At 38.9% G+C, this 12,061-nt stretch overlaps 1 protein-coding gene across 1 annotated transcript in view; it reads left to right on the top strand.

The window, feature by feature from the left end:
• Positions 1-12,061, top strand: part of FRY (FRY microtubule binding protein) — a 250,254-nt gene that overhangs the window by 112,199 nt on the left and 125,994 nt on the right. The window contains exons 12-15 of the mRNA XM_061434828.1: positions 4,188-4,291; positions 4,769-4,877; positions 6,749-6,835; positions 11,400-11,571. Coding sequence (XP_061290812.1) covers positions 4,188-4,291; positions 4,769-4,877; positions 6,749-6,835; positions 11,400-11,571 — 472 coding nt within the window. The remainder of the gene's footprint in view (positions 1-4,187; positions 4,292-4,768; positions 4,878-6,748; positions 6,836-11,399; positions 11,572-12,061) is intronic.

Genomic DNA, 12,061 nt, shown 5'->3' with positions numbered 1-12,061 from the left:
AGATCCATCAAAGGTACATTTCAAAGTGGAATTTATAAATTTTAATAGAACACATACATTGGGTCAGAAAATTAGTGAGCAGATGACAGGTGTGTTACTTACTTTTTTTAATGCCTTTTTTATTCAGCCAGTGAATAGAAAAAATAATCTCTGTAAATTGTTAGTATGGTAATTTTAGAGGTTATCCTAAACTATATCATATGATGTCATTTGGATAATACAGTCATCAAAAAGATTGAATTATGATCAAAGTAATTTGATTCCAGGTATCAAAAGGAAATGCCAAAAAGAAGGAAGGTGTTGACTGGGATAGGCACTGACTTATAGCAGAAAGCAACAGGTTTACTTAAGTCCCTTTACTTGCAATGGAAGAGAGAACTAGAAGAGGTTTAAGTATAGTGAGATCAAAGAAGTCTGGGTGGCTGGGTACAAGTGGTCAACTGATGGATCATGGGAAACATTGGTCTATCCAGTGACCCTATCACCAGCCAAGTTATCAGTGACTTATTTATTACTTATTACTGTTCACACTGAATTGCTTTAGTTAAGTCAAAAGATTACAGTTTAAAGAAGGTTTGGGCAGACTGGGATTGGGATTGGGCAGACTGACATGTCATGTAAAGTCTGGAAGATCCACTCTGAAACCTACTCGTTTCTTGAACAGTTTTATCAATGTAACCTCAGCTCTGCTATAAAGAAATTATTGGTTAATTAATTGAGAAGCATATGCCAATGGAAGAAGAGAATAGTCTTTCAGTCTTACAGTAGAGATCTTTGACACAGAGGTCAGTGGTTTGACACATAGGTTAAAAATGTCAGCATCCTGAGATGGTATAGTAAGACCTTGTATGTTAGCTGCTGTTGGAATATGAAGGCAGTGAAGAAGTCCTGTCTTCAAGCAGAATACAATCTAGTCGTTGCCAGTGGCATATTTGAGCAGCCTTCATATAATCTTAAACTGAAATCATTCATGGTTTGAAGACACTGGGGCCAGACTGCCTGGGTTTTAATTCTGGTTCTGTCACTTATTAGCTCCTCTGGGTCTTGACTCCCTCATCCTTAAAAGGACACAGTAGCAGTATTTACTTTGTAGGTTGTGCTGAGAGTTAAAAAGAGTTAATACACATACAACTTTGATAACAATGCCTGATACAGTGGGTATCCTGTAACATGCATGTTCCAGTTTCTGAGAAAATAGTCTTTACTGGAGCAGAAGTCAGTTCCTATCCCAGCTGTCATTTACAGACTTGAAGACCTGAGCCAGTGATTTGACTTCTGTCAAAGACAGAATCCTCCCAGTTGATGTCATGGGCTATGAAAGTACTTTCGAAATAGAAAAATGTGATACAAGTGTGAGATATTTAGTAATATTGTATCATGTCGATTAGCTTCAGCTATGTACTAAGGGTTGCCTTTAGTTCCTATATAAAGAAATTTTGCTTATGCCTCAGGTTGTTCAGCTACTATTCAATTTGCCTTTTTACCCCAGACTTTAAAATTTTTATTTTGTATTGGGGTATAGCCGATTAACAATGTTATGGTAGTTTCCGGTGAACAGTGAAGGGACTCAGCCATACATACACATGTACCCATCTTCCCCCAAACCCTCCTCCCACAGTTTCTTTTTTAAATTAATAACCTGCTGTATGGCAGTCACTGAGGGCACAACAGTGAACAATCCAGAAGTCCTGGAGCTCACAGTCTGGTAGGAAACATACAGGAGAACAACATTCTAGAAGACAGACAGCAGGAGCCCCTGGTAATCTCCCCAGAGCGGAGGAAGGAGGGAGGGGCAGTGGAATGTAACAGAGGAGTGACACCTAATGAATCTTGCTGGGGAGTAGGAATTTTCTAAGTAGAACAAGGGCAGGAAGGCATTCCAGGCATTCAACGAATTGCAGAAGGGATGTAACAGCAGAGAGCACACCGGAGGCGAAGGCAGGAGGTAGGGATGGGGGAGCCAGGTCACCAGAGGCCCCTGTTGCACCACATCATGGAATTTGGACATTGTCCAGGAGGTGCTGAGAAGCCACTTCAGAACTTGAAATGCAGGGAGGAGTAAACAGTCACGGTTGCAGTTTAAGAATACCATCTGATAGTGCTGAGAATGGAAGAGAAGCCAGGGAAATCATGTTAGGAGGGAATTGCGGTGACCAGTCATATCATCTCGGAATGCTAAAATTCAATTACCAGTACAGGAAAACATGGGTTAAACAAAGCAAAACCTGAAGTCAGCCACTTTGCTCTTTGGTCTCTATGGGAGCAAAAGTAGACTGTCTCAGATGTATTCTTAAGAATGAAAGAACATCAGTCACAATAAGATGCATCAAAAAGATAATTGTGGGTAGAGGGACAGGAAAAAAGTATAAGAGAAGTTGAACAGAAGATAGTGATGCAAATCATTGAAACTGGAGAGTTTAGTTAAGCTCATCAATGAAAGTTAGATGATAACTTGCTCTACTGGATCATGACTCAGAGTGTGAGATAAGACCTGGGAGAAAATTGTGAATGAAACACTATGCAAACATAAGATTTGTTGTTCAGCTGCTCAGTCATGTCCGAATCTTTTTGACCCCACGAGCTGCAGCACACCAGGCTTCCCTGTCCTTTGCCATCTCCTGGAGCTTGCTCAAACTCATGTCCATCAAGTCAATGATGCAATCCAACCATCTCATCCTCTGTCATCCCCTTCTCCTCCTGCCTTCAATCTTTCCCAGCATCAGGGATACTTTTATAAGTAAAGAGAAACTCACAAAGGTGGAGATATTCCCACTAGAATGGCAGCTTCCTGAAGTCAGGGACTACATCTCCTTTGCTGCTAGATCTGTGTCTTGTATATAATAATAGTTACTGTGGGCAGGAACTAAATTCCCTTTGTGCACTAGCTCATTTAGTTCTCTTAACAGTCCTAGGAGGGAGGGAGGGTTAGCATCATTTCACAGACAGGGAAGATGAGGCCCAGAGAGATTATGGAGGGTCCTAGATGTTGGCCATACCACTCATAAATTACAGAGTGAGGATGGATTTAAACCCGGGCAATGTGTGTCTAGAAGCTGCTTTAAACTAGTGTGTAAGCATGTTAGAGACCTTTGCTGGTCTGGAGGAAGGATAATTAGAATTCCTGACATTTTTAAATGATAGACTATTTAAATGCAACTTTACTAGTTTAAAGTTCCTGTATGTATCTAAGACATATGACAAATTATAAGTTTTATCACTTGTTTTACTAAAAGATAAAAAAAATCCTTTATGTGTAAATGTATGCTTCTAAAAGGAGAAGGCAATGGCACCCCACTCCAGTACTCTTGCCTGGAAAATCCCATGAACGGAGGAGCCTGGTAGGCTGCAGTCCATGGGGTCACTAAGAGTCGAATATGACTGAGCGCCTTCACTTTCACTTTTCACTTTCATGCGTTGGAGAAGGAAATGGCAACCCACTCCAGTGTTCTTGCCTGGAGAATCCCAGGGACAGGGGAGCCTGGTGGGCTGCCGTCTATGGGGTCGCACAGAGTCAGATATGACTGAAGTGACTTAGCATGCTTCTAAAAAGTTGGGACTTTTTTTTCCCCTGGAGCTAGAAAAGTAGTTATAAAGTTTATTTGGAAGAATAAACATATAGGAATATATGAGAAAACCCTAAAAATAGGAAGAAAAAGAACAGTGGATGTTGGAAGATAGGCCATACTAGATAATAAAACACGTCATAAGGCCTCAAAAATTAAAATGATGTTTTATCATTTTATTTATTTAGATCAATAGAAGAAAAAAAGCCAAAATGAGACCAAAATGCATGTGGAAATTTCAATTTTTTTTAATAGAAATTTCAAATTTTATAATGATCACATCAAGTTATTTTAAAACTGTTTTGGCATAAGGAATCTATCTTTCCTAAATCTAAAAAGCTACTCCCTATAGTCTTTTCCATCCAATTTATTTATGTGACTCATCTTTATTCAGCAAGTAGCTTAAAGGTAAACTTATCCTAGATTATATCTAAGCAGTTATGAAATCTTCAAAAATCAGGACCCGAATTATCTACACTAAGAATAGAACAGCAAAAATGGTTACAACAAGATGAATAAATGAACAGGGAAGAGGAGTAACAGAAAAGCGAAAGACCTCTAAGAAAGTGAAGAGTGACATCATACCATTTAATCTGCAATCTTATGTCTTGGTTTCCGATGTAGAATAAAGACCCCAAGATGGCTCGAGTTGCACTGGAATCTCTGTACAGATTACTGTGGGTTTACATGATCCGAATTAAATGTGAAAGCAACACAGCTACTCAGAGGTAAGGAGCTGGCTTGGGTTCACGGTAACCCCATTACTAAGTTAATGGTAACCACTCAGCCGGTGAAGAGGGTGTTTTGTTTCATTGCTGCCCACCCTAACCGAACTAGAAGCTGTTCAAAGCTGACAGCTTCTAAAAGATCTAAGTCCTTTGGACATTTTCAGGCTTTCCTTAGACGTTAGCTCAGCAGCCATGACAGAAACCCTAGTTTCTACCGGGATTGCCAAGTTCTGTGTCAGGGTTATATTTGCTGCTTTAACAAAGGAAATGGCTATAATTTTCCAGCTGCCCTTAGTTTTCCAGAGAAACTTTTCATAGAGTAATTATGCTAATGGAAAAGAAATGAAGTGGTTTGTTTTCTTTTTCTGAATTCTCTCTGATACTTAGATAAGATGAAGCATCTACCATTTTCCCTTAAAGTACTGGAGCTCAGCCAATCTTGCTTGTTTTCTCTTTTTTTTCCCCCTTATCTTTCAGCCGTCTTATAACCATCATCACAACACTTTTCCCCAAAGGGTCCCGTGGTGTGGTGCCAAGGGATATGCCTCTCAACATCTTTGTGAAAATCATCCAGTTCATCGCCCAGGTAATGGAGATGCTTCTGGGAGTCTTCTAATTGCCTTTAAGTAGCCACCTCCTTCTTCGGAATTACTAACAGACCTAGAGTCTAAAATAATATCTTACATGTATAGACTTTTCAGAGTGGTTTTGCAAGTGTTTTCACACATAGCTTATTTTTTTGCTTCAAAACAAATTGTGGCATGGTGTGCCAAGTGTTTTCAGCATTTGACAAACGAAGGAACTGAGAGACAGGTTTTAAGTGACTCACCTAAGGTCACAGAGACTATTAGCAGAAGGGTCTCTTGACCCCTCGACTCTGTTTTTTCCTGCTTCTCTGCTCTAGATTCCACAAGTCTGGAGGAAATTGAGTCTGATGTTTGCAGGAAATCAGAAGACGACAGTTATTAAACTTGGATGAGTAAATCATAATGCTCTAACTTTCACCCTGTGAAAAAGAAGAATGTACATGAATAGTAGCATTTATCAAGCTAATATCAAGCCAAGAACTGTTCTAAGCACTTTACACATACTGTTCTACTTAAGAACTGGGTCCAATAATATGAAACATTTAATTTTAGTTTACTATTTAGACCCAGGACTTCTATTTTTTAAAACATTGTGTAAATGGTTTTATCCCCACTTTGACTTCCTTGTGATTTATGGAGAAGCATGAAAAGGCATTCATTACAGTCTGTCCTCTGCCATGAGCTAGCATGCATGAGTGCTAAGTCATTTCAGTCATGTCCGACTCTTTATGACCCTGTGGATTGTACCCCGTCAGGCTCCATCTGTCCATGGGATTCTCCAGGCAAGAATACTGGAGTGAGTTGCCATGCTCTTCTTCAGGGGATCTTCCCAACCCAGGACTGAACCCACATCTCTTGCATCTCCTGCATTGGCAGGCAGGTTCTTTACCACTACCACCACGTAGGAAATCATGAGCCAGCTCTATACCCTAAAGAAGTCCTGGAACATTTTCATTCTAGGTGTCTTTATTTGTAAAATGCGAATAGGAATGCTTGCCTAGTATCCCTCAGAATATTGTGTGGATAAAGGGAAATAACAAATGTGAAAATACTGTTGAAGTATAATTGATGTTGATATAAAGACATAAGGTTCTGTTGCTACTTTACAGGTAATTTAATATATGATATCTCTCTGTGTGTTTAGTATAATGAAATGCCTCTGTAATATTTGTACTTAGGGAAAGGACATTACTCCATTATGGACATTAATTCATCCGCCGCTTTGCAGGCAGATGAATTAACAGAACTTTTCTACATTAAGTTATCATGTGGCTGAGAACCTGCTTTGATTATTCTAAAATAGGTTGTATAAAATGAAGATGACAGATCTTAGTAGTCACTGTCTCAAATTATTAGAATCTGGCTTAAATGTTCTCATTTAAGTGACCTTAATGTGTCATCTGTTGATTATTCATTTCCCTTGCACAATTGTCTGTTATAAGCCAAAGGATTGGAAATGTTAGATAACAAAAGAAAATGATCATTTTGTAGGGGTATTTTAAAAATGTTTTTAAACTGAGTTTTAAGAAGTTGTCAGCATTTGCAGGACTAGGAGGAGGAGTTTGTAGTGCATATAAGCCCAGATGCTCAGAATGTTTTGGTTTGTCATGTTCTCATTTTTAGTCATTCTGTGTATTAGGGTCTAATTTCATATATTATAGAATGATAGCATCTCCACACATCCCATGAAAACTGAACCAAAGGTTCAGATGGACATGGATTTCCACCAGGGATTCTCTGTGATGCATAAAATGAAGCAGGACCTCTCTTCTTTCAGCAGCCACCTGTTGGGTGCATGTGATGAAAACAGACATTTTCATGTTAAGTGAGTATTTTAACACTTTGTTTTGTTTTCTCTTTTTCACTATAGGAACGTTTAGATTTTGCAATGAAAGAAATCATTTTTGATTTCCTTTGTGTGGGAAAACCAGCAAAAGCTTTCAGTCTCAATCCAGAGGTAAGAATGACCCTTCTGCGTGTCTTCACTTTGCAGTCATGGGGAGTGGAGTGAAGCCCATCTTCTCCAAAAAGTCTCCTATTGTTTTCTGTCCATGGTATTTGACAAAAATAGTATAGCTGGTGGAATTTCAGAAGTAAGATTTTTGGATGAGTAGACTTAGAATGATTAAAGGTTGGTATCATATCATATTCTGTTCTTGCAGAAGGAAGTCAACCTTGTTCCAAAAGGTAATCTGTCACTCTCAGTCTGATGGTTTATTTTAGAAGAGTCAATACTTAAAACTTATTTTGATGCAGATTAGCAAATTGAAGAGTTTTGGGAAGTGATGAAGCAGAGAAGAATCAATACATGCAATGATAAAATACTTAAATATAGTGAAATTAAATAAGTTAATGTTTGCATATTTGATTCTGTGGCAGCATCATAGTTCCAGGGCCAGGAAGGTCATAGAAATGAGTGTATAATGGATATGATGTACTTCCTAGAGGGTGGCAAGGGGAGGGGCTGCCTATGCACATGAAAAGCACACTCAGTTTTGGACCTCGAAAAAGAGTGTTGACCAAGAGAAATATGCCTGGCAAGCAGCCTCTTTTCAGCCTCGTACCTGTGAGAATGTAGAGAGAACACTGAACCAGAAGTCAGCAGAGCTGAATTTACTGCTTGCCACCAGCTCTTCCACCTTTAGTAGCTGTAAGACATTGCACACCATGAAATTTTTTTAAAAGATTGTTCCTGTCGTCACTGTGATATTGTCTGGCTCCTTCATCATGTCAGTGAGGAAGGAGGCCCAGAGCCCAGAGGCTCAGAACAGGCAGCTGGTTAGCAGCAAAGGGAACCAAGCCTCCCTGTACCCTCTTGCTTCCCCTCACAAACCCTGATTGCTCTTCTTGGTGCTGAGACTGAGCAGCACCTTGAGCCCAACAAGCCCCAAATAGGAGTTTGTCTAGTTTTTAGTGATGTCACAGGGGTCCACAGTGGCTGCTGTCAGTCAGTAGGCCAGTGAGGGGGGCGGGGGGGGGGGGATCCAGTGTAAATTCAGGGCATTTTGGCGAAATGAGGCCCGTGACCCACTGACTAAAGAGTCTTCTCTTGCCTAGAGACAGTAGTTCCAAGCTTTTCAATGGATAAACGATCGTCTTTTTTTTTTTTTTTGACTGTGACATACAGCTTAGTTTCCCAACTAGGGATCAGACCCAGGCTCCCTGCAGTGGAAGCACGGAGTCCTAAACACTGGACAGCCAGGGAATCCCAGGATAGTCTTTCTAATAAATGGTGCTGAACAGTTGGGCAATCACTTGCAACATGATGAACTTCAACCCATAATTTGCCCTGTCAGCAAAAATTAACTTAAATCATAAGCCTAAATGTGAAATCCTGTATCAGAAATCTTCCAGAAGAAAGCATAAAATCTTTGTGACATTGAGTAGACAGAAATTTCTTTGCATACAAAAATTATAAACTACAAAATAAAAAGTTGATAAATTGACCATCATCATTGTAAAGTATGCACTTTAAAAAATGATGTTTACTGAAGCGTAGAACCAAAGACTGGGAGAAAATATTTGCAAAACATATTGACAAACTCTTCTATCCAGAATATATATGAACTATCATAACTCAATAATACAGTTTTTTGTATTCATTTTGTATGGGCAAAATGAAGAGCCTCTTTACCAAAGAAGAGATACATATGACCAGTAAACCCAAGAAAAGATGTTCAACATCATAAATCATTAGAGAAATGCAAGTTAAAACTAAAGTGAGATATGCTGAGAAGAATACAGAGCAATTGGAACTTGATACTGTTTTAGTGAGTATTTGAAATAGTACCACCACTTTAGAAAAGTTTGGTAATTTCTTATAAATTTAAATACACACTTGGCATTTGATCCAGCAGCTCCATTCCAAGGTATTTATCCAAGAGAAATTAAAACCTATGTCCATAAAGGTTTGTATGAATATTTATAGGAGCTTTATTCATGATGACTAAAAACAGGAAAACCACTCCTGTTCAACAGCTGGTGGGTGTCTAAAGAAATTATGAATCATCCATACAATGGAGTACTTATTCAGCCACAAAAAGGAGCAAACTATTGATATTGCAGCAGCACCTCCAAAGCATTACACTAAGCAAAATAAGCAAGACACGAAAGGTTGTGTCTGTTTGCCTCTGTTTATATCGTATTCTAAAAAAGGCAAAATTATAGACAGAAATTAGACACTGATAGTAAAGTGCTGGGGTTGGAGGAGAGGACTGACTTTACAGATACACAGAGGAACTTTAGGGGATGCTGGAAATATCTTACATCTTGACTGTGATGATGATAGTTAGCAGACTGTGTTTCTCAAAATTGGAAGAACTTTAGAAAAGGAGTGCATTTTACTACATGTGAATTATATCTCAGTAAACTTGACTTCAATAGGAAAACTGAAGATTCTTGCCTACAATATATTTGCTAGTAGGAACTTTTCTAGCATTAATTCTCACCATAGCCCTATATGATCAATAGGTATTAGTATTCTCATTCTACAGAAAGGAACCTGAGACTTGGCCTTGAGAAAGTTAAGTAATTTCTTAAGACCAGACAGATACTAGAAGGAGAGGCATGATACAGAGCTATATAAAACATGAGAAGAAATTATTTTTGAAATTAAGTTAAAAATATACTTCTTAAACTATTCCAACTTACTTCTGTCCTGGATACTATTCAGAGGAAAGGAAAACTAAGAGAACTGGCAGCCTGGCTCATAAATTGGAGAATCCACTTGCAGATAATGGCTTGATCATTTACGTCAACTCACGGTCATCCTATAGGTACTGCATCTCCTGAACTGAACATTGTATTTCCTCACCCAAATGATTGCTGTGTCCTGAAAAAAAATCCACAAGCCTAGAAAACATTTCAGAAAGAACTACTAAAATAAATGAGGGAACTAATGAATTTTAATATACAGTCAATTTTTTAATTAATACTTGTTCATCTTAGAAAATGGAGAGAGAATATTAGTGAAGACCATAAAAGTCATAAAATACACACTGTATTGGGTATGAATGGGCCAGAGAAATGTTTCCCACATCCTGCTTAAAATCTCCCTACTCCTTGAAGCTTGAATTAATAGTTTAAAACTAGAAGTCACAGCTTCTCTGATGGCTCAGTGATAAAGGGTCCACCGGCCAATGCAGGGGACAGAGAGGTTCAGTCCCTGATCTGGGAAGATCTCACGTATCACAGGACAGCTAAGCCCGTGTGGCACAGCTGGAGTGGCCTCCACTGGCTGTGACTACAGTAAACCTGTGTGCAGCAACAGAGACCCGGTGCAGCCATAAAGAAGGAAAGCTTTAAAATAAATAATAAAACTCGAAGTATTGCTTCATCTTATAAGTACGTGTAATCATGTACTACAGGATGGGTGATCCAGGCAAACTCAACTTGCATATTTAGCTTCCCACCTACTAGTTACGTGGTCCTCAGTTTCCTCACCTGAAAAATAAGAATAATTGTACCTTCCTTGCATGGCTGTTTTAAAGATGAGAGCTAATGTGCAGTTCTGGATATACTTTAAGAATTCAATAAATTGTAATTAGGTTATCAGTGTTATTACTGGTAATTATTTTCTGCATTAGGGAGTAGTCTACTTAGGGAACTTATTAATTTGATGTGGTTTGAAAATATGAGTGTAAATGTTTATACGTGGCTGTTGAAGGAAGAACAGATGTTTTAGTACCTTCTGCCCTTACTGCATCATCTTTTGGAGCCATTACCTGAGACTGAGGAAGATAAACTGCGTCATCTTTTACAGCCAATATTATGTCTCACCTGCGACTGAGGAAGATAATGACCTGGCCCAGAAGGACATTTCTTCTTATAAGCTTATGTGTTGTTATCAGTAACAGGTTCTATGGCTTTGAATACTTTAAATTTATTTTCAAATTCACCAGCCTTTGTGACTCCAAAGTCTGCAACCTGCAGTTCAGAGCAGACAACTCTTATTTCTGTGATTCAGTTAGAACTCCGTTTGTTTGGTGTTTTTTTTTTTTCTTTCATCCAGTCATTGTGAAGGAGACATGTGAATTAACATGTCTCCTTCCAGGAGACGGAAGAGACTTCTCTTGACCTCAGTTTACCTTACTGAAGCAGCTCCAGAGGGTGGCTGCTTGTCCCTTTGAGGTGGATCCCCCAAAGAGAATGAGTCTGCTTGTCTCTTAACGCGCCCTGCGAGTTTGGTGAAAATCTTCCCAGTTGTTTCCTTGTGATGCAGCAACAAAAGCGTCAGAAATTTAATTTTACTCTCTTCTTGTTCAGTCGCTCAGTTGTGTCCGACTCTTTGCGAACCCGTGGATTGCAGCACGCCAGGCTTCTCTGTCCTTCACCATCTCCTGGAGCTTGCTCCAACTCATGTCCATTTATTCTCTCAGGTTTGGCCTAAACTCTTATGCCTATGACTTTCCCACTCTGATCTAGATGGCAAGCCATGCTTAACTTCTCTGAAGGACTGCTGGTCTGATTTCACGACAGTAACTGGGTCTTTCTCTTCATCATGAATGTGTTGTCTCTTACAGAGAATGAATATTGGCTTAAGGGCATTCTTGGTCATAGCCGATAGCTTGCAGCAGAAAGATGGAGAACCTCCCATGCCGGTTACCGGGGCTGTTCTCCCTTCAGGAAACACGCTGAGGGTGAAGAAAACGTATCTGAGTAAGACGCTAACTGAAGAGGAAGCCAAAATGATAGGTGGGTTTCAAAGATGTGTTCACGCCAGGTTTTATTAAGCCTTTAAAATGACCAACAGATACTCACCCTTAGTGAGATACACTTTTAAAAAATATTCATAAAAGTAGCTGATGAGACATTTCAATATTAATTGTTTTGATTCAGTCTGTGGTTTGTTTTACTGCCCTTTAAACTTTTTGGAACTTCCTGTTAAACATTTTGTTGTTTAAATGTTAGATTTTTATCTAAGTTTGGTCTTTTCAAACTTCTAATATTGATTATCTGCAGTTTACAATAAATTTCTAAGATATCTGTGTCCTTTGGTAGATAATCCTGTTTATAAAGCAACCATAAAAATATATTCATTCACTTATTCATTCCCGCATCCCTTTTTACGGTTCCTTTTTTTTTTTTTTTTTTCAGTGAAATTAGTTTAATCTGTGTTTTAAACATGCCAAACCCCATATCTGCCAGGGTGTATTTTGGGTTTCGCCTACATAAGATTATTTTC

The sequence above is a fragment of the Bos javanicus genome, chromosome 12 (genome assembly GCF_032452875.1).
Source record: "Bos javanicus breed banteng chromosome 12, ARS-OSU_banteng_1.0, whole genome shotgun sequence".
Taxonomy (NCBI): domain Eukaryota; kingdom Metazoa; phylum Chordata; class Mammalia; order Artiodactyla; family Bovidae; genus Bos; species Bos javanicus.
The sequence above is the reverse complement of the archived record's forward strand: the minus strand, read 5'-3'. Positions and strand labels throughout refer to the sequence as shown.